We start from the raw sequence: 19,199 nt of genomic DNA, 5'->3' as shown, positions 1-19,199 counted from the left end.
TTTCTACCATACAATTGAAGATGCCTTGCCTGACTTTAAAAAGTCAATCTTTTCCCTTGTAAGACAAAGAATAGATTAGTATGAAAAGAAGTAATAACCCTTTTTATAAAAGAAAAGAGATGCCAAAAGGGACAATTTTTTTTTTTTTTTTTTTTTGGTTTTTGGGCCACACCCGGCGGTGCTCAGAGGTTACTCCTGGCTGTCTGCTCAGAAATAACTCCTGGCAGGCATGGGGGACCATATGGGACACCGGGATTTGAACCAACCACCTTAGGTCCTGGATCGGCTGCTTGTAAGGCAAACGCCGCTATGCTATCTCTCCGGGCCCCAAAAGGGACTAATTTTAAGTGTCATACAAAACATTTTCACATAACATTCCATGGAAGTATGTAAGTAATGAAAGTCATGGAATAGAAGATAAAAAATAAATATAAAAGGTTAAAGTGTTAGTGCAGTGGGTAGGGCATTTGCCTTCCACAGAGTCATCCTGAGGTTCAATCTCAGGCACTCCGTATTATCCCCAAGCCAGTCAGAACTAATTCTTGGGTCCAGAGCCAGGGGTGCTGGGTGTGACCTCAAAACAAACAAACAAACAAACAAACAAACACACATACACACACATGCACGCATGCACTAAATACAAAACCTTACTATTTATTTAAAGTCCTTTCCACAACAAACTTATCTTAGTTGTCAAAACACTAAAAAAATTATCAGTTTGATGAGATCAACAGACAATAAAGGAACGCTGAACCAGAAAACTGGTCTAGATTCCTGCCATAGAGTATCTTTAGAACTATTTAATGCTTCTGTGCTTTTGTTCCCTTACTTACAAATGAAGTAAAAAAAAAAAAACTATGCAACTTTTAATTGTAAGATTCTTTTTTTTTTGGTTTTTGGGTCACACCCGGCCGTGCTCAGAGGTTATTCCTGGCTGTCTGCTCAGAAATAGCTCCTGGCAGGCACGTATGGGACACCGGGATTCGAACCAACCACCTTTGGTCCTGGATCGACTGCTTGCAAGGCAAACACTGCTGTGTGCTATCTCTCCGGGCCCTAATTGTAAGATTCTATAAGCCTACATATATTTTACTCACCATTTTGTTTTGTCCTTTAGCTTCGGAGGTTGAAAATTACTTTTTGACATTAAGAAGAGAGCCCTGAAAAAATTTTTTTCAGTTAAGAGCAAAATCAACATATATTTGTTATTACTACCTATGCAAATACTGAAGAAATAGAGAAATTAAGTTAACTATATACTGAATAGCTTATAGAGAATTTCTTCTGACCATAAAAGGATTTCTAAATTTAAAATAAACTCTTATGAGCCAAAGAGATAATACAGTAGATAGGACATTTGCCTTGCAGGATGATTTGGATTCAATCCTCAGCATCCCATGTGGTCTCCTGAGCAACACCAACAGTAATTCCTGAGTGTAGAGCCAAGAGTAACCCCTGAGTGGGTGTGGCCCAAAAAAACAAATCAAACTTATTTACAAAAGAAAGCTACCAAATTAGATTTACTATACTGTTATTGTTACATATATGACTAGCATTATATCTTAAGCATAAATCTTATAACAGATATATTATTTCAACACTAGACTGTAAATTTAACAAAAAGTATTGGCCTCTACAATTATTATGGGTGTATCAAGTAAATTATATTCATTCCTAAGTGGGTTTATCAATAAGTACATTAAATTTCCACATTATCGTGTGATGATATGTATGCCAATATGTAAGAGAATTTGTATTTCTCTGAATTCAACTTCGACTAATTTTCTTATGGATTTTGGGAATAAAAGGATGAAGAATTTAAGAAAAAAGTTAAAAAACATTCTGTTTCACCATGTCTCAAAAACTCCTTCCAGGTTTCTTTTTCGGTTTGTTTGTTTTTGGATCCTGTGGGGAGCCATGAGTGAAATGCAGGATCACAATTAGCAGGGTCTCCTGCTGCAAAGCGTGTACTCAGCTATCTCTACTGCTGCTTTCTGCAGATTTCTAAGCAAACTCCTCAGTTTGTAAGAAAAAAAAAAAGTGTTTTATTTAAAAAAAAATTCAAATGACATTTGAAAAACAGCAAACAAAAAAAAAATGAAATCTAGATTTTTTTTCACCACCATGACATTATTCAAATGTTTCTCATTCATGATTTCTATACTGATAATTAATTCACTACATTGGGCAATAACTGTACTAGGTAATGTATTTTGTTTTACTCGATAAATTTACTCGCTAAATTTAATTTCCACATTCCTCTAATTTATAAATCTATACTTAGCAGCTGCCCTTAATTAGTACATAATTTGCCAACTATTGGATAGTTCACTCCCCTCCCCCCCCGCCCTTATTCCCATTATTCTGAAATGGATAATCCATAGCCTTCCCCTCTCTTGGATTATTTTAAGTATAATCTTCCAAGTAAGAAATCACTAAAACATCTGGGGTATTTTCCAAAATAACATGATTAATTTTCTAAAGATCTAAATTAATTGGAACTTTTGATTTCCTAAAGTTTCTTTAGTATCTGATAAGAATAATCTAACTTTTGACTACAAAATTTCTGAAAAAGTTCTTTATTGTTGTCTTGTGTATAATATATGTAAGTGTATTTTCCTCTGTTGATTTTATTTTAAAATTTACACTATTCACTTAATGTTTCTATTTTAGCCTAAAATACATTTAACTTCACCTTTAAAATTGCTATATCCTAAAATAATAAAAATTTCTATATCCTAATAAAATAAAATTTCTATATCCTAATATAAATATTAAAGAAAATGTATTTTATGGAAAAGCAAACAATATATAGAATGTATTACATGTCTTATGATAGCAATATTTGAAAATTAGTAAGATTTTAGATGAAATTATACCCTAAATTCCTTGTAACACCTTTATTATTTTGGAGGGGGGCCACACCCAGCAGTGCTCAAGGGTTATTCCTGGCTCTGTGCTCAGAAATTGTTCCTGGCAGGCTCAGGGGACCATATAGGATACTGAGGATTGAACCCAGGTCTGTCCCGTGTCTGCAGCGTGCAAGGCAAATGCCTTACTACTGTGCTATCACTCTGGTCACACACCTTTATCATCATCAACATTATTATTGTTATTATTTTGCTTTTTGGGTCACACCCAGTGATGCTCAGGGGTTACTCCTGATTATGCGCTCAGAAAGCTCTCTTGGGTTGAAAGACCATATGGGATGCTGAGGATCGAACCGCGATTCATCCTAGGTTAGCACATGCAAGGCAAATAGTCTACTGCTTGCATTACTGCTCTAGCCCCACACACCTTTATTATTTTAACAGACATGAAACTGAGTTGTAATACTTAAGTTATAAAACTTTATATTAAACTTTGCATTATATTAAAACACCTCATTGGATGAAGATCAAACATGGGTGGCTGAAGTTCTCCAAGCTCAATTGCTGTAATCCCTACTGCCCATATATCACAAAGTTGGTTATAGCCACCATTCTTCTCTACTGCTGCAACTTCTGGGGCCATCCTAGAAGAAATCAGTAAATATAGATGTAATAAAAATTTGATGATTTAAAAATAATATGAAGTCCATTTTGTTACAGTCACTATACTTAAAGATAAAGACGCTGAGAAGCATTTACTAGGAAAGAAAAATAACTTAAAATAAAGAGCATAAGACACAATACTCTTAAAATTATCTAAAAAACTTGTATCTTTTCAGAATACCGATGCTTTGAGCAAAAGTTCCTTTGTCTTTAGATTCTATTTTATGAATATGGTATGTAATATGGGGAAAAGAAAAAGAATACCTAAAGCTTCATAAAGGTGAGAATAAAGTCCTCAAAGAAATATTAGACTTAAAAAAATTAGGAGGGCCACATAGATAACAGAAACAGGTAGGGTATTTGCCTTGCATGTGGCCAACCCAAGTTTAATTCCTTGGCATCCTATATGGATCTCTGAGCCTGCCAGAGTTATTTCTTTTCTTTTCCTTTTTATTTTGTGTGTGTGTGTGTGTGTGTGTGTGTGTGTGTGTGTGTGTGTGTGTTGGCACACTCGGTAATGCTCAGGGGTTACTCCTGGCTATGTGCTCAGAAATTACTCTCACTTGGGGGAGCATATGGGAAACCGGGGGATCAGGGATCAAACCATGGTCTGTCCTAGGTTAGTGTGTACAAGGCAAATGCCCTACCACTTGCACCACCATTCTGGCCCTGGTTCTGCCCTTTTCTATCTCCACGGATGCACCTGAGACCACTTGGCCCTGGCCCCCATCCTCTTTTTTTTCTTCTCAATTTTATAAAAAAAAATGCAGAAATATGAGGTAAAACAAAGAAATTCATGCCCTAAGTTGCTATAAAAAAGACAGAAAGACAGGAGCCTCTATCTAGAAGATAAAAATAAAATTTAGAAAAAGGAGATGGCAGACTTTTGATTGATTGTTTGTTTTTGAATAGGCACAGCAAATGTTGGGGGAAAGGGAAAAACAATTGGCCTAAAAAACAGGGTGTACCTACCCTTGTAGAATCCTCTCATAAGACTAACTACACGCTCTGGGCATACTAATTGTCTATTCCCAAGGTCTTTCTTCACAGTCCCAGGAAAAGTTCTCCACAATCACAGTTGTCACAGGCTTCTGTAATTAGAGATCTTGGCTTTTGCACAGATCTTATGTGAAAGCCAGGGTGTCACAGAACGACTTCTGGTTTCATCTCACTGTTAGGTGTCGAGGCAGAGAAACCTGCCCTGCAAGCAAGTTGCTGCTGTTTTGCCAGGAGTAATTTCTGAGCACAGAGCCAGGAATAACCCCTGAGTGCCGCCCAGTGTGGCCCCCAAATAAAACAAACAAAATGAGGGGGAAGGCTGAAGAAAAAGTACAGCAGATAAGATGCCTGTTTTGTAGGTAGCTGACCCAGATTTGATCCATGGCAATGCATGTGATTCCCCAAGCCCTACCAGGAATAATCTGGTACTGAGTTACAAGCAAGCCCTCAGCAAATCCAGTGCCAAAATTAAAAAAAAAAAAGAAAAAGAAAAAAAAAAAAAGGGTGTGTGTGTGTGTGTGTGTGTGTGTGTGTGAGAGAGAGAGAGAGAGAGAGAGAGAGAGAGAGAGAGAGAGAGAGAGAGAGAGAGAGATTAGGTGAGTGTTAAAGTGGTTCAGGGGTTTGTAAGTGTCAGACTAAAAGTCAGAATAAAAGGCTGCCCCCATGTACCAAGTATGAAGATTCTCAGGATTGATAATGTTGTATTGCAAGTCATTACAGGTCCTGCTACTGGTCCTGCCATATGTGTACAAGAATCAGCCCTAAAGGGTGTGATCCATGGTGAGCAATATCATAATGTGCAAGGAACACAACCCAGCATGTGTTTTACCCCGGATCATTATAAAATCAAGAGGGAAGGGAAGGTAGGATAAAATAAGTAAGTCTAAAAAAGAATAAGTAGATAAGATTAAGTAGAGTATAAACCAGGGTGTAAGTGCAAGAAGTGCAGGGGGCAAGGAGAGAATAAGCAACCCTTGGAATTGATAGGAAAATGCCACTCAAATGTATAATCTACAGATTATTTATCTAGTTATGGCCATGTCATTAAAATGTTTGCTAATAGTCTATGAAAAGCATAGAAGCAATAAGCATTTACTTTCATTCAGATATATGATTTTTCTTAAACTAACTCATTTAAACTATCTGGTAGAATTATCAGTTGATGAATAAAAAAATAGAAAAAAATGGCTATTCGCCAGTTTAGAGGATCCACAAAATATTTGAAAAATGAACCTCAGAGGCAGGGATTATGGATGATAAATAGGAACCCATTGAAAGACTTCACTGTTTCAAAACTGCATGGGAAAAGACACAAATGTCTCTTGAAGCAGCAGAGAAGACAGAATGAAATGTGACAGCTAATGAACTGACCTCTCAAAGCTTGATACTGAAGTGAAGCTACTATCAAAGAACAAAAATGTGAAATTAAAGACTGAGCAATTAGTATATGATGATTATTACAGGTGTGTGCAAGGATGAAAACTGCATTTGAGTTATAAAGCTCAGGGTTGGAGAGTATAGGGTCAAGGTGCGCCTTGTATGCAATCAACACTGAATCCCAGCACTATCAGGTGCAGTCCTGGAGGTCAAAGCAGCCCAAGCAGTACCAGCACCAAGTCACCACAGGTACCATACCCTTGGGCCCTGACACTAAATTGCTAATCTAGCTGAAAAGAATCGCCAAGAAGGACCTCCAGGCTTCCTGTGCACCACTTGGAAAGAAAGGTCCCCCTAAAAATAAAAAGTCACAAAGCACAGATGATATTGCTCAGCGGGAAATGCTTATTGTTTAATGTTAACGATTTTAATCAACATATCAATGATCCAACACAGGTAAAGTAAAATTGCTTTCATATGACCATGATTTAAAAAAAAAAAGTAATACAACGCCTCTCAACTTAAGTGTAGTTAAGGATAGGAAATATACTAATTAAACTGCCAAGATCTGGAGCAGTACATTATATGCAAGTAATATCACAGGTAAGACGAGAAGAAAATGATCATCACATCTAAAAATGACTAAAGGAAGAGCTGGAGCAGTGGTGCTAGAGGTAGGCATCTGTCTGCCTTGCAAGTACTAGCCTAGGACAGACGTCCAACATGGTCCCCCCAAGCCAGGACCGATTTCTGAGCGCATAGCCAGGAGTACTTGAGCGTCAATGGGTGTGGCCCAAAAACAAAACAAACAAACAAACAAACAAACAAAAATGACTAAAGAAGCTGAGATGAATCCCAGAGGAAGTATATGGGTTTCATCTCCTCTGTCCATTGAAATCTGTGGAGACTAACAAAGTGCCATGAAGACCAAGTTAAACTCTCTGGCTCAATGGAAAACAGAATTGTGAAGAGAAAGGCATAATGTATGCCATGCTTAAGAAAGGGCAAGAATTAAGATAAACACAGGAAAAGGCATACTATGGGGGCAAGAATAGCTGACAGTGTACAAGAAACAGACAATTTGACCACAGAAGTTTTCACAGGAGAGACAAATGGCATGCAATGAAAGAAATGCTACATGTAATCTAACTCACCTATGTTTCAACTTTTTATTCAATTTTTGGGGAGCTTTTGCTGATAAAAGCCATGTATTGACTAAAGAGAATTTTTGAATATACAAAAAATTATGAGAAAACAATTCAAACTCAGTCACTGTTTCACATATTCCCCCATAAAATTTAAATATGCATCTTTATTTAAAAAAGGTACTTTATTAAAAGAAATGCTACTTTTAATCTTTCTTTGTGATTAACAGTATATCATAGAACTCATCTACTGAGATCCTATTTTTACAATATTTAATAGTGTAAACCTTTTTTTTTAAATTTTGAGTCATGTCTAACAGATGCTTAGGGCTTACTCCTAGCTCTATGCTCAGGAATCACTCCTGGGGGTGAGGACTAGGTGATCATATGTGGTGAGGAGCAAGGCAAGTACTCTACCCACTGTACAATCTCTCTGGTCCCTGACTTATTTATTTTTTTGGTTGTGGGAACATGTTACCACCCGCATAAGGAAGCACGCACCAGATGTGGCTTTTGCCTTCCTGGTGCAGTGCCTAATTTTCCTCCCAAGAATTATCTGTCAAAAGGCCATTTCAGAGAAGTCAATCATTGACCCTTTGTGTGGATTATTGGCTATAATTCTGACACAGCTGTGACATTACATTTTCTCTTTATTTGAATTTTGTCTGTTTTCTACTACAGAAATTCGGCTTTAGCTTTTCTACACTCACAAAGGAATTTCAGTACCAAAGCAAGCTGCTAGAAGTTCCCTGCTGGCTTAGCATATTTGCAACTTAAAGTCCAGCCAGCTCTCTCTTTCTGTCAGCCTTCTCACTTCTGAAGGCCAAGTCAAAACATAACATCTTCAAGACAATGGTTTTCTCTCCCTGCTTTTGAGCTTCAAAACAAAATTATTTCAGCCTTGGGGACTCTCCCTGTCACTTTGAATACCTGCTTGCAAACAGGTTTGGTCAGTGTAGAATTAGATTATTTCACTAGGTATAATTATTGTATCCCTTTCTTTAGTGTTATGCTCTTTCTATTACTAGATCATAGGAAGTGGTTCTTAGCCCCTAGCTAGAATACTATTTCCCTCAGGTTAAGAACATTTGTTATCAGGAGTAAACCAGGATTCCTGCTATCCCTTAATTTACATCAGTAATGACACCTAGGGCCAGGTACTTCTTTGATATGTAAGAATTTAGTCTTCCTTTTATCTTCTAACTCCTAACTGAAACCTATTCTACTCTAAGGTTACAAACCACCTAAAGTTATGTGTATTTGTTCTAACATCTAAACAATGTATATTACATTCCTTTCATATTACGACTCTTTTTCCCTTTATATACTCCCTTTCCTGAAGATTAAATTTGTTACACTCCTGCCAGAGATGTGTTGACCCCACACATACTGCGTCTGGTATCATTATTTCATATTTCATATTCGTCCGCTTCGTGTTCCCGCTTATTCCCAGTGAGGATCTACGGACCACACTTAGATCTTACCTGTGGATGCAACATGTCCGCGGCAGGAACACACTTGGCAGCACTCAGGGGTTACTCCTGACTACTCAGGAATCACTCCTGAGGGGCTTAGGGGACCATATGGAATGTTGGAGATTGAACCCTCGTTGGCTGTGTGCAAGGCAAGTACCTTACCTACTGTATTATTATGTCTCATGGTTCCTGATTTTTAATATTGGCATTTATTTCATTAATTTGAATAAATGAAAATATATCTTTAATTAATTGTATATGTACTGCATATGTAATTTCCTCACAATTTTTCATAATTAAAAGTTAAACTTTTCATTTATTTTTTGGACTGGGGGTCATACCCAGCAGTGCTCAGAATTTACTCTTGGCTCTGCTCTCAGGAATTATTTTTGGCAGAGGTTGGAGGACCATATGTGGTGTTAGGAATTAACTGAGTCAGTAGTATGCAATGGGGCTCTACCTTCTGAACTAATACTCTGGCCTCTAAGGGAAGCTCGCCTTCTTTCTTTTCTTTCTATTTTTTAGAAGCCTTTCTTATCCAATGTTGCAGAAGTGGGTATATAGTATATTGAGCACAGGGCAGGGCATTAACCATTGTGACAATGCTCTTCATATATAAATCTACATGCCTCTGATATACTGAGACCAACATTTAAATGTCTAAATTAAGGTTGTTGAAAACTGAACATTATTGCCAATTATCCTTAAAACTATCAATTACTTGTACTGTCAAGTAATTTATTACAATAACTGAAAAATCTTAGTAGAGGGCCTACAATCCAAATTTTTTCCAACTTGATAGGAAAAAAAGGTCCCTGTTTATTTCATTTGCATTTCTACTATCACTAGAAGAAATTCTTCTATATTTCATGATTCATTATTTTATAATCTGTTTCTAATAAAATACTTAAGAACTAAGACATTTAAAGGCTTGCCATATTTTGCTGATAATTACAAGTGTTTAATTGCCCTTTAATTTTGTTTAACTTATCAGACATATTAACTCAAGTTATCCTTTTATTTTGTATTTGGTGTCACACCCAGTGATGTTCAGGAGTATATACTGGCTCCATACTTAGGAATCATTCATAACGGTGCTCTGAGAACTCTATGGGATGCCAGGACTTGAACCTGGTGGGCAGCATGTAAGGCAAACACCCTACCCACTGTGCTACTTCTCTAGCCTCTAGAATTTTTCTTTCTTTTTTTTCTTTTTGAGGTTGGGTTGGTTTGGGCTACACAAGATGTGCTTATGGATCACTCCTGGTAGTACTTTGGGGTGAGCCATATGTGGTCCCAGGGATCAAACTGGAGTTGACCACAGTGTTATTTCTCCAGTTCCTGTAAGTTTAAACTTCAAGAAGCTAAAAATCTCAACTTTCTCCTTTAATAATTTTGCTTTTATGCCAAGACTGAGTTACTCAACTCTTTTTGGTTTCTGAGTCACATCCAGAAGTGTCAGGGATCACTCTTAGAGTATGGAGCTCAGAAAACCATACAGGGTGCTGGGGATTAAACCCTGGTTGGCTATGTGCAATGCAAGCACTTAACTTGCTGTAGTATCTCTTCTGCTCCAGGGCTTCTCTCAACTCTTAAGAGTTACTCTTGGGGCCGGTGAGGTGGCGCTAGAGGTAAGGTGTCTGCCTTGCAAGCGCTAGCCAAGGAATGGACCACGGTTCGATTCCCCCCCCCAGTCCCATATGGTCCCCCCAAGCCAGGGGCGATTTCTGAGCGCATATCCAGGAGTAACCCCTGAGCATCAAATGGGTGTGGCCCAAAAAAACCAAAAAAGAAAAAAGTTACTCCAATTCATTTCCATTTTATACTTACTTATGTCCGTAATTTATTTAGCATTAGGTTATGGTGTGAAAGCAATATTTTTTCCCAAAAAAGAGATAATCCAACACCATATATTAAGGATTTGAACCTTTCAGTTATAAACTTTAATGCCACATTTTATAATACTAAATTATATATTTTATATATATATATATAAGATCTATTACTATGCTTCTGATTCCAATTCAATCATCTGCCTTATTAACAAGATCATTGTTTTTGAAAGATTATTTGTCCATGACTGGAGGCTGTTGAAGTAATAATAGCAGGATACATTAGTTTTTATTAAGAACCGGAAAGTAAAGTTCAAGATTAAACCTTTAATACTAGAAGAGTAAGTGAACAATAAGAAAATGCAGCAACACACACTCATCGGAACATCTCACACCTCTCAATACAACAGTCCATGGACGATCAGAATTACTAGTACTTTAACAAAGGAAAAGCTGGACAATAAGTATGAGTATTAATGTTATCTAACATAAGCAAACTTGAGTGTATCAGGCATAAGCAAAATTTCAGACTTGTGGGGAAAATTATCAATCTAGTATAGATAATATAGCAATAGACATACAGATATCATATAGATAATATAGCAATAGTATAGGTAACCTAGCAATAGATAATATTTTATTATCATTGCTTCATACTAATATGAATGTTAGAGAAACAAGATGCATGACATTTAATCATAGTATCTTACCAATAAGGAGTGCCAATGAAAGATTTTCTCTTTGCAATTGTAGCTGTTATTTTTGCAGCCACACCAAAGTCAGCTGGTGAGGGGGGAAAAAAAAAACAACTGAAGACTTTTAGCTTTTTTTAATTAAGCCACCAATACCTCTCTAAATTAAACCCTTAGACATGACATTATTAATACTTCTGATAGAAATTCTAGAGAACTAGGGGTAAGGTGTCTGCCTTGCCAGCACTAGCCTAGGATGGACCGAGGTTTGACCCCCCCACCCCGCATCCCCTATGGCCCCCCAAGCCAGGAGCAATTTCTGAGTACATAGCTCAGGAGTAACCCCTGAGCATCACTGGGTGTGGCCCATATATAGCTGGAATAACTAAATCTCTTACTACCTAACAAAGTCAGTGGAAGAAAATAAATACTATTATGAAAACAAACTTTATTAATAAGAAGGTAATAAAAATATAAATGTTCGTATTTTAAGCATAGTAAAGTGAATTTGGGGAAAAAGTTTAAAAAACCCACTTGGATTCTTTGTTTTGTTTTGGGGCAACACCTGCTGGTGCTCAAGGCTTACTCCTGGTTTTGCACTCAGGTTTCAACCCTGGCAGGGCTCAGGAGAACATATGGGCTATCTGATATAAGGAACTTATCTTCACATAGTTGATTCATGTTGTACCCGGCATCCATATGGTCCCCCAAAGCAAGACAAAATCACTGAGTATTGAGCCAGTAGTAATCCCAAAGCAAGGCAAAATCATTGACTATTGAGCCAGGAGTAATCTATGAGCATCACCAGGTTTGGGGTTTGGGGGACAACACCTGCTGCTTGTTTGGGACTATTCCTGCCTCAGTGCTCAGGAGTCACTTCCTGCAGTGTTTAGGGAATCACATGGTACTGAGGATTGTACCTAGATTCTCTAAATGCAAAGCACACACTTTTTTAGCTATCTCTTCAGCGATGAACTTATTTCTTAAAAAGTTTTTTTTTCTGGGCCTGGAGCACAGCAGGTAGGGCAGTTGCTTTGCACATTGCCAATCAAGTTTGATGCCCAGCATCCTATACAGTACTCTGAGCCTGCCAAGAGTGATTCCTGAGCATAAGGACAGGAATAACCCCTGAGAACTGGCAGGTGGACCCCAAACCAAAACAAAAAGTTCTTTTCCTATGTGTAATTTATTTGGGGTGGGGGGAAGCACATCCGGTGATGCTCAGGGGTTATTCCTGGCTATGTGCTCAGAAATTGCTCCTGGCTTGAGGGATCATATGGGACACTGGGGGATTGAACCATGGTTTGTCCTAGGTGAGCCGCATGCAAGGCAAACACCCTACGGCTGTACCACTGCTCCTGTGTAATTTATATACTCAGTTGAGATCCCAAATATTCCAAATATTCTTCCATGTTTAGGATTAATATTCTTTTTTTTTTTTTTTTTTGGTGCCGTGACTCGGATTAATATTCTTAAACTGAGTCCCAGGAATAAAATTACTGGGGTCAAAAGAGTAACATTACTGTACAGTTGATGTAAATATAAAACTTTTTTTATAGTATCTTTATTTAAGCACCATGATTACAAACATGTTTGTGATTGGGTTTCAGTCATAAAAAAGAACACGCCCCTCACCAGTGCAATATTCCCACCACCAATGCCCCATCTTCCTCCTCCCTCAGCCCCTCCTATATTCGAGACAGGCATTCTATTTCTCTCATTCATTACCACTGTCATGATAAATGTTAGTGTAGTTATTTTTTGTTTGTTATTTTTTGGGTCACAATAGGCAGCCCTCAGGGGTTACTCCTTGCTCTACACTCAGAAATCGCTCCTGGCAGGCTCCGGGGACCATATAGGATGCGGGGTTCGAACCACTGTCCTTCTGCATGCCAGACACTCTACCTCCATGCTATCTCTCTGGCCCCTTAGTGTAGTTATTTCTCTAACTATACTCATCATATAGTTATTTCTCTAACTATACTCACCACTCTTTGTGGTAAGTGTGAATATAAAACTTATAAATTTTTATAATATTCATTTAAAACTGATCTACAATTTTTAAGAAAACAACTTTTAGGAATTGGAAGTAACGTACCTAATTTTACATCACCATGATCTGTCAATAAAATATTTGCACCCTAAAAACAAAAGAGCAAATACTATTAAATTAACATCATAATGTTCACATAAAATGATCAATTTAAACAATTTAAGTATACTTACTTTAATATCCCTATGCATTTTTCCTTTAGTATGCAAATAGGCAAGACCCTAAAGTTACAAAAAAGTAAGACATTTTAGCAAAATTGCAAATTTAACTGTTTTCTACTTAAACTCTTACTGTATAAGAAAAAACCAGTATCTTTTTGAATACTATTGTATTAAAAGATTAGATTGTAAAAAATAACCCAAATTTGTTCTATTTTATTAAGCAATGTTTACTTTTAAGTGTCTTCATTTTTTAGAAAAAAGAGGTATTTACTATAGCATCACCATATCACCAATAAAAAGAAAATGAACATACTGATACTTTGCAAATTCTTCTACTACACAAAATAATGATCTACTTACAACATATAAATCAGCTTTGAGTTTACTAGTTTTTGTTTCATTTTTGGGTCAGACCCAGAGGTGCTCAGCTCTGGCGCTGCTCTCAAGGACCACTACTGGAGGGGGAGTGGGAGGAGTGGGAAGACCATATGAGGTGCAAGAGATAAACTCAGTTGGCTGTGTGCAAAGCAAATACCCTACTATCACTTTGTCCCTATCTAGTTTTATATAAAGACTCATTTAGTGTATTGTTTTCTACCTAGCTTTTATTCACAACAGTTTAGATTCCTTATTAATGCAACTTTATCAGACTCCTGGCTTTCTTTTTTTTTTCTTTTAACTATCTTATGGTGTCTCTTGAAGGACAGATGTTTTTAATTTTGAGTAACAACTTACCAAGTTTTTATTTGTGGATCATGCTTTCTGTATTTTGACTGAAATGGCTTTGCTTAACTCAAGGTGGCAACATTTGTTCCTAGGCTTTCTTCTAGTTTTAGTTTTAGGTTTTATATTTAAATCTATGACAAAATTTGTAAATTTCCTATGTGGGATGAAGTGCATTTATATTGTTAACATTAGATGTCCAATTATTCAAGTTATCATATGTTAAAAGTCTATCCTTTCTTTCCCCATTGAGTTCTTTTTTTTTACCTTTGCCAAACATTAACAATCCATATGCATGTGCATAATGGTGTAGCAGGCATGACATTTGCCTTGTATGATGTGGCTAACCTGGATTTGATCCCTGGCATCCCAAATGGTCCTCCAAGCCCTGCCATGAATGAAATACCCACGAATTTGGACATTCCATAAATATTTCTCTTAAATGAACAAAATCAATTGTCAGAGAATATATATGATTTAAACCAATTTTTTTCTTTTATGGACTACACCTGGCTGTGCTCAGGGTTTACTCATGGCTCTGTGATAAGGGATCACTCCTAGTGGGATATGTGCAAGGCAAGTGCCTAACGCATTCCACTATCTCTCGGCTCCTGATTCAGACTTTTTTTTTTCCTGTTTTTGGAGTTACACCTAGCAGTGTTCAGGGGTTACTCCTAGTTCTGTGTTCAGAAACTGCTCCTGGCAGGCTCAGGGGACCAGATGGAATGCCGGGGATTGAACCTGGGTCTGTCTCGGGTTGTCCATATGTAAGGCAAATGCCCTACCGCTATGCTATCACTTTGGCCCCTGATTTAGACTTTTTATAATGTGTTGAAACAAGTTTTATGACCCAGAACATAGAACATTTTGGCAAGTTTTTTGGGCACAAGAAAATGTGTATCCTGCTGTTGTTGGACTAGAATGACAGGAAAAGTGGTTTGTGTGGGTGGCTCTTTATATCCTTACTGGTTTTCTGCCTATTTGTTCTGCAAAATTACTGTGTGAGGGATACTGAAATACCTGACTATAATTGTAGTACATTTGTCTGTTTTCCTTTCAGTTCTATTGCTTTTAAAGTCAATTTGAAATTGTCTTCTTAGGAGCAATGATACTTGGGCCCTTATGCCTTTTGATAAAATTAGTTATTTAGGACCGGAGAGATAGCATGAAGTTAGGGAGTTTGCCTTGCATGTAGAAGGACGGTGGTTCAAATCCCAGCATCCTATATGGTCCCCTGAGCCTGCCGGGATCAATTTCTGAGCATAGAGCCAGGAGTAACCCCTGAGGGTTGCCAGGTGTGACCCAAAAACAAACAAACAAACAAACATTTACTTATTTAATGTAATACTTGCTCCAGTGTCTACTTTGTCCAATGTTCATATTGCCATTATAGCTTCCTTTTGAATAGTTAATATAACATTATTTAGTTTTTTGCTTTTGTGCCAAACCCAACAGTGCTTAGGGTTACTCCTGGCTGTGCTCAGAAATTTCTCCTGACAGGCTTTGGGGACCATATGGGAGGCCAGGGATCAAATGTGGGTTAACCATGTGCAAGGTAAATGCCCTACCATCGTGCTATCACTCTGCCTCCCAAGTATGACTTTTAAAAACTTTTTTAAATTTGCATTTTTGGGAAGTGCTAAGGATCCAATCCTAGAGTCAGACTTGCAAGGCAAGTACTCTTCTACTGAGTTACGTCCCTGGCCTTTTAAAAACTTTCAGTTTATTTGTACCTTTAGGAAAGTATGTACTTTATCAGGTAGCACCTATTCAGGTACAACCCCCTTCTAGTAATCTCTGCCCCTTTTTCCTTTCTTTTAAAAGTTGTTTTGGGGCCACACTCAGCACTACTCCTGACTCTGCACTCAGGAATCACTCCTGGGAGGGCTCAAGGACCATAATAGGGGTGTCAAGGATTAAACCTGTGCTGACTACATGCAATGTGATGACCACTATCTCTCCAGCTCCTGAAATTGCCTTTTCAACTATATAGATAATGGAAGTACCTGCAAAGTTTCTCTGCACACATAAGCTATTTGCAATTCAGATAATGGCCCAGTAACTAGAAAAAAGAAAGAAAAACTATCATTAAATATTTGACATACAAGATTATAATGCCTATCATTAAATATCTGACATACAAGATTAAAATGTTTCCATTAAAAAGTCAGCCTAAAAAATAGATGCTCTATTTAAAAAACCTTCTAACTATATCATTGAATGACTTCTTATAAGTATGTACTAGTTCATAAATGGGCAAAAAAAAAAAAAGGGTAGAGATTTAAAACTGTATGCATGGTGGGTGGGGACCCTCGATTGCCAGGGCACTGTCTATGAAGCTCCCTCCTCACCCAAAATAGGGTAAAATTGGGATTGCACCAAGTACTCTTGGGATTTCTCAGTACAGGCTGCAGGATATTTAACTGAATAACCAATAAAAAAATGAAATCTGAACTTCTTTTATACAATGTACCAGTAGTGTGGAGTAAAAGACTTTGAAGCTGTAAATCAAATATTAATATTCCCTGTTACTAGGACAATCAAATAATAAATATTTAAAAGTCAAAGACCTTTGAAATGTAAAGTTAAATTAACAATACCATGGTAAATATCTTGAAGCGATCCACCACCACAATATTCCATACAAATCCACAGTTTTTCCCGGCTAAAATAAAAGAGAAAGAGGATTATATTAGCTAAAATTTCCTCAATAACTGATATACTCTGAAAGTTTTCATTTTTCTATATACCTAAGTTTAGGACGGACTATATTATATAATAGAAAATTGCCCTGCTTGTCTCCAATCAACATATAAAAAAGTGTATATGTTCAGTTTTCCTCCTATCAGAGTAAACGATTTAGCATATGATCAACTTTATGAACTAAAACTCTTGTCATTGTAATATTCCATAAAGATTACCAGGTATTATATAACCCTGTAAATAAAGGTATTGTTATTAATATCCTGGCAAGACAATAAGAAAATCTGAAACTTTAGGCAATTAAAAATGGATACACTTAACAGTTCTTATAAAAAGAAGTGAGAACATCAAATATCAAGATGGCAAAAGCCTTTTTTTTTTTTTTACCTGAGATAGCTCCCAAAGTAGGCAACAATATTGCAGTGTTTACATTCTTTCACCATAAAGATTTCTTGTTGAATCAAAGAAAAATCATCTCCTGAAAAACATAATAAAAGCAACTCGATCACCACATTGTACTCCGGATCTCGATTTCTGGAGTTAATCAGAAAGAAACACTTTTCTAGAGGTAACTACGTCAGGGGCCACATCTGGCAACAGTCAGAGGTAGCTGGGTAGCAGGCCGCTCCCTGCAGTTCTCAATTGCACAGCAGCTATGCTATGCTGAAGATAGAAACCAGAAATCTCCAACATGCTGGGCCAACATTCTACCTCATCAAGAATTACCCCTGGGGCCAGCGAGGTGGCACTAGAGGTAAGGTGTCTGCCTTGCAAGTGCTGGCCAAGGAAGGACCACGGTTCGATTCCCCGCAGTCCCATATGGTCCCCCCAAGCCAGGGGCAATTTCTGAGCACTTAGCCAGGAGTAACCCCTGAGCATCAAATGGGTGTGGCCCAAAACACCAAAAAAAAAAAAAAAAAAGAATTATCCCTACCTTGGCCTCTATGTTGCTGCCTCTCAATCTGCTTATGGTTGGGGTAAGGAGGGGGAAGTGGGAACCATTTCCAATGATACATGGTGGCGGTGTGGTTCTAGCAATTCAGAACTTGAGATTACTGATCTGGTGCTAATTAAGTTTGGCAATGCTCAAGAACCACAATGCTCAAGGAAGCCATCTAGTGCTGGGGATCAAACCCTGGAACTCCCTTTAAGTACTGCTTCGATGATCTCTTAAAAAATGTACAACTTGCCAGAGAGTACAGTTGTTAAGGTGTTTGCCTTACACAAAGCCAATCCCAGTTTGATCTTAAGCACAACCAGGAAAGACCCCTAAGCAAAGAGTCAGAAAAAAAATCTCTAAGCACCACTGGGTGTGGCCCAAACCCCACTCACCTACCAAAAAGGGACACCAGAAATCTGATCAAGAGCATGATCCTTAGCGAGCATGTGAAAACTGCAGGAACACCCTCGCTCCCCAGACAGTGAAACTGAAACCAGAATATGTGCAAGAACCATACTGCATTTTGCATCCCTGGCAAGCACCTGAGATGAATCTGTGAACACAAGAGCCAGATGTGCGAAGCTCAGTCAAGCATGTGTGTGACCAACAACGGCAATCGAAGGGGAAATACTACAATAAACCAGTCAGTGGAATACAAGATAGGGTCTAACTTAAAGTCATAGTAGGAAAATATATATGGCAAAGGGAAACCTCAAAAATTAGCCTTTGATGACTATACAAGCCAGAGACAAGTTCTCCTCCTATTTCTGATTTTAATCTTGCTCTGCTGACTAGCTACAAATCAGGCTTCAGGACTCTATCTCAAGTAAGAGTAACTTGTTAGAATGGTTCACAAAATTCAGAAAACATATTACTCCTCAGACCATTGATTTATTACAAAGGAATAACCAAATGGTAGAGATGTGATGTATGGGGAAAGGCACAGAGCTTACAAAAATCTCCCTGGGTTCAACCTCTGTGCCTCCTCGAGTCTTTTTTTATGCAGGTAGCTACTTTATGTGGGAATGACTGATTAACTCACTGGGCATTATTGACTGAACTCTTCACCCACAGGAAGATGAGGGAAGAGGGATGGAGTAGGAGTGCATGGAAGTTCATGCCCTCTTAACTTAAGCAATTAGTCTCACCTTGAAGTTCTTCTAAAAGTCATCTCATGCACAGAAAGAGACCCTGAAACCTGTTAAGGGTTTTGGTGCTGTTAGAACTATATCTAAGAAAAATATGAGTAGTCATCTAAATAGCTAAAAAAACATAATTAGCTATGTGGGGTTTTTTTGGTTTGTTTTTATTTTTTTAGGCCACACCCAGCAGTGCTTAGGGACTACTCCTGGCTCTGCACTCAGGAATCCCCCCTGAAGAAGAAAGAAGAATGAGATGGGGAGGAGGCAAGAAGAGGGAAAGGGGAGGAAAGAAGAGGAGGAAGAAGAGAAGGAAGTGGAAGAGGAAGAGGAAAAAGAGGAGGAAGAGGCGGAGCTATGTGTCAAGAAGAAAAATTAATCAAAGCTTAGAAGAGAAAGTGTTTATGGAACTGAGTATTAATCTTCA

At 37.8% G+C, this 19,199-nt stretch overlaps 1 protein-coding gene across 2 annotated transcripts in view; it reads right to left on the bottom strand.

Annotated features, from left to right (window-relative positions):
- The window catches only part of MAP4K5 (mitogen-activated protein kinase kinase kinase kinase 5), a 110,303-nt gene that overhangs the window by 43,492 nt on the left and 47,612 nt on the right, over nt 1-19,199 (bottom strand). For both annotated transcript variants that reach the window (XM_049767044.1, XM_049767053.1), the window contains exons 3-10: nt 17,081-17,171; nt 16,591-16,655; nt 15,997-16,052; nt 13,280-13,327; nt 13,152-13,194; nt 11,072-11,144; nt 3,383-3,514; nt 1,098-1,160 (exon numbers count right to left, since the gene is read on the bottom strand). In XM_049767044.1, coding sequence (XP_049623001.1) covers nt 1,098-1,160; nt 3,383-3,514; nt 11,072-11,144; nt 13,152-13,194; nt 13,280-13,327; nt 15,997-16,052; nt 16,591-16,655; nt 17,081-17,171 — 571 coding nt within the window. The remainder of the gene's footprint in view (nt 1-1,097; nt 1,161-3,382; nt 3,515-11,071; nt 11,145-13,151; nt 13,195-13,279; nt 13,328-15,996; nt 16,053-16,590; nt 16,656-17,080; nt 17,172-19,199) is intronic.

Source organism: Suncus etruscus, chromosome 2 (assembly GCF_024139225.1).
Source record: "Suncus etruscus isolate mSunEtr1 chromosome 2, mSunEtr1.pri.cur, whole genome shotgun sequence".
Lineage (NCBI taxonomy): Eukaryota > Metazoa > Chordata > Mammalia > Eulipotyphla > Soricidae > Suncus > Suncus etruscus.
The sequence above is the reverse complement of the archived record's forward strand: the minus strand, read 5'-3'. Positions and strand labels throughout refer to the sequence as shown.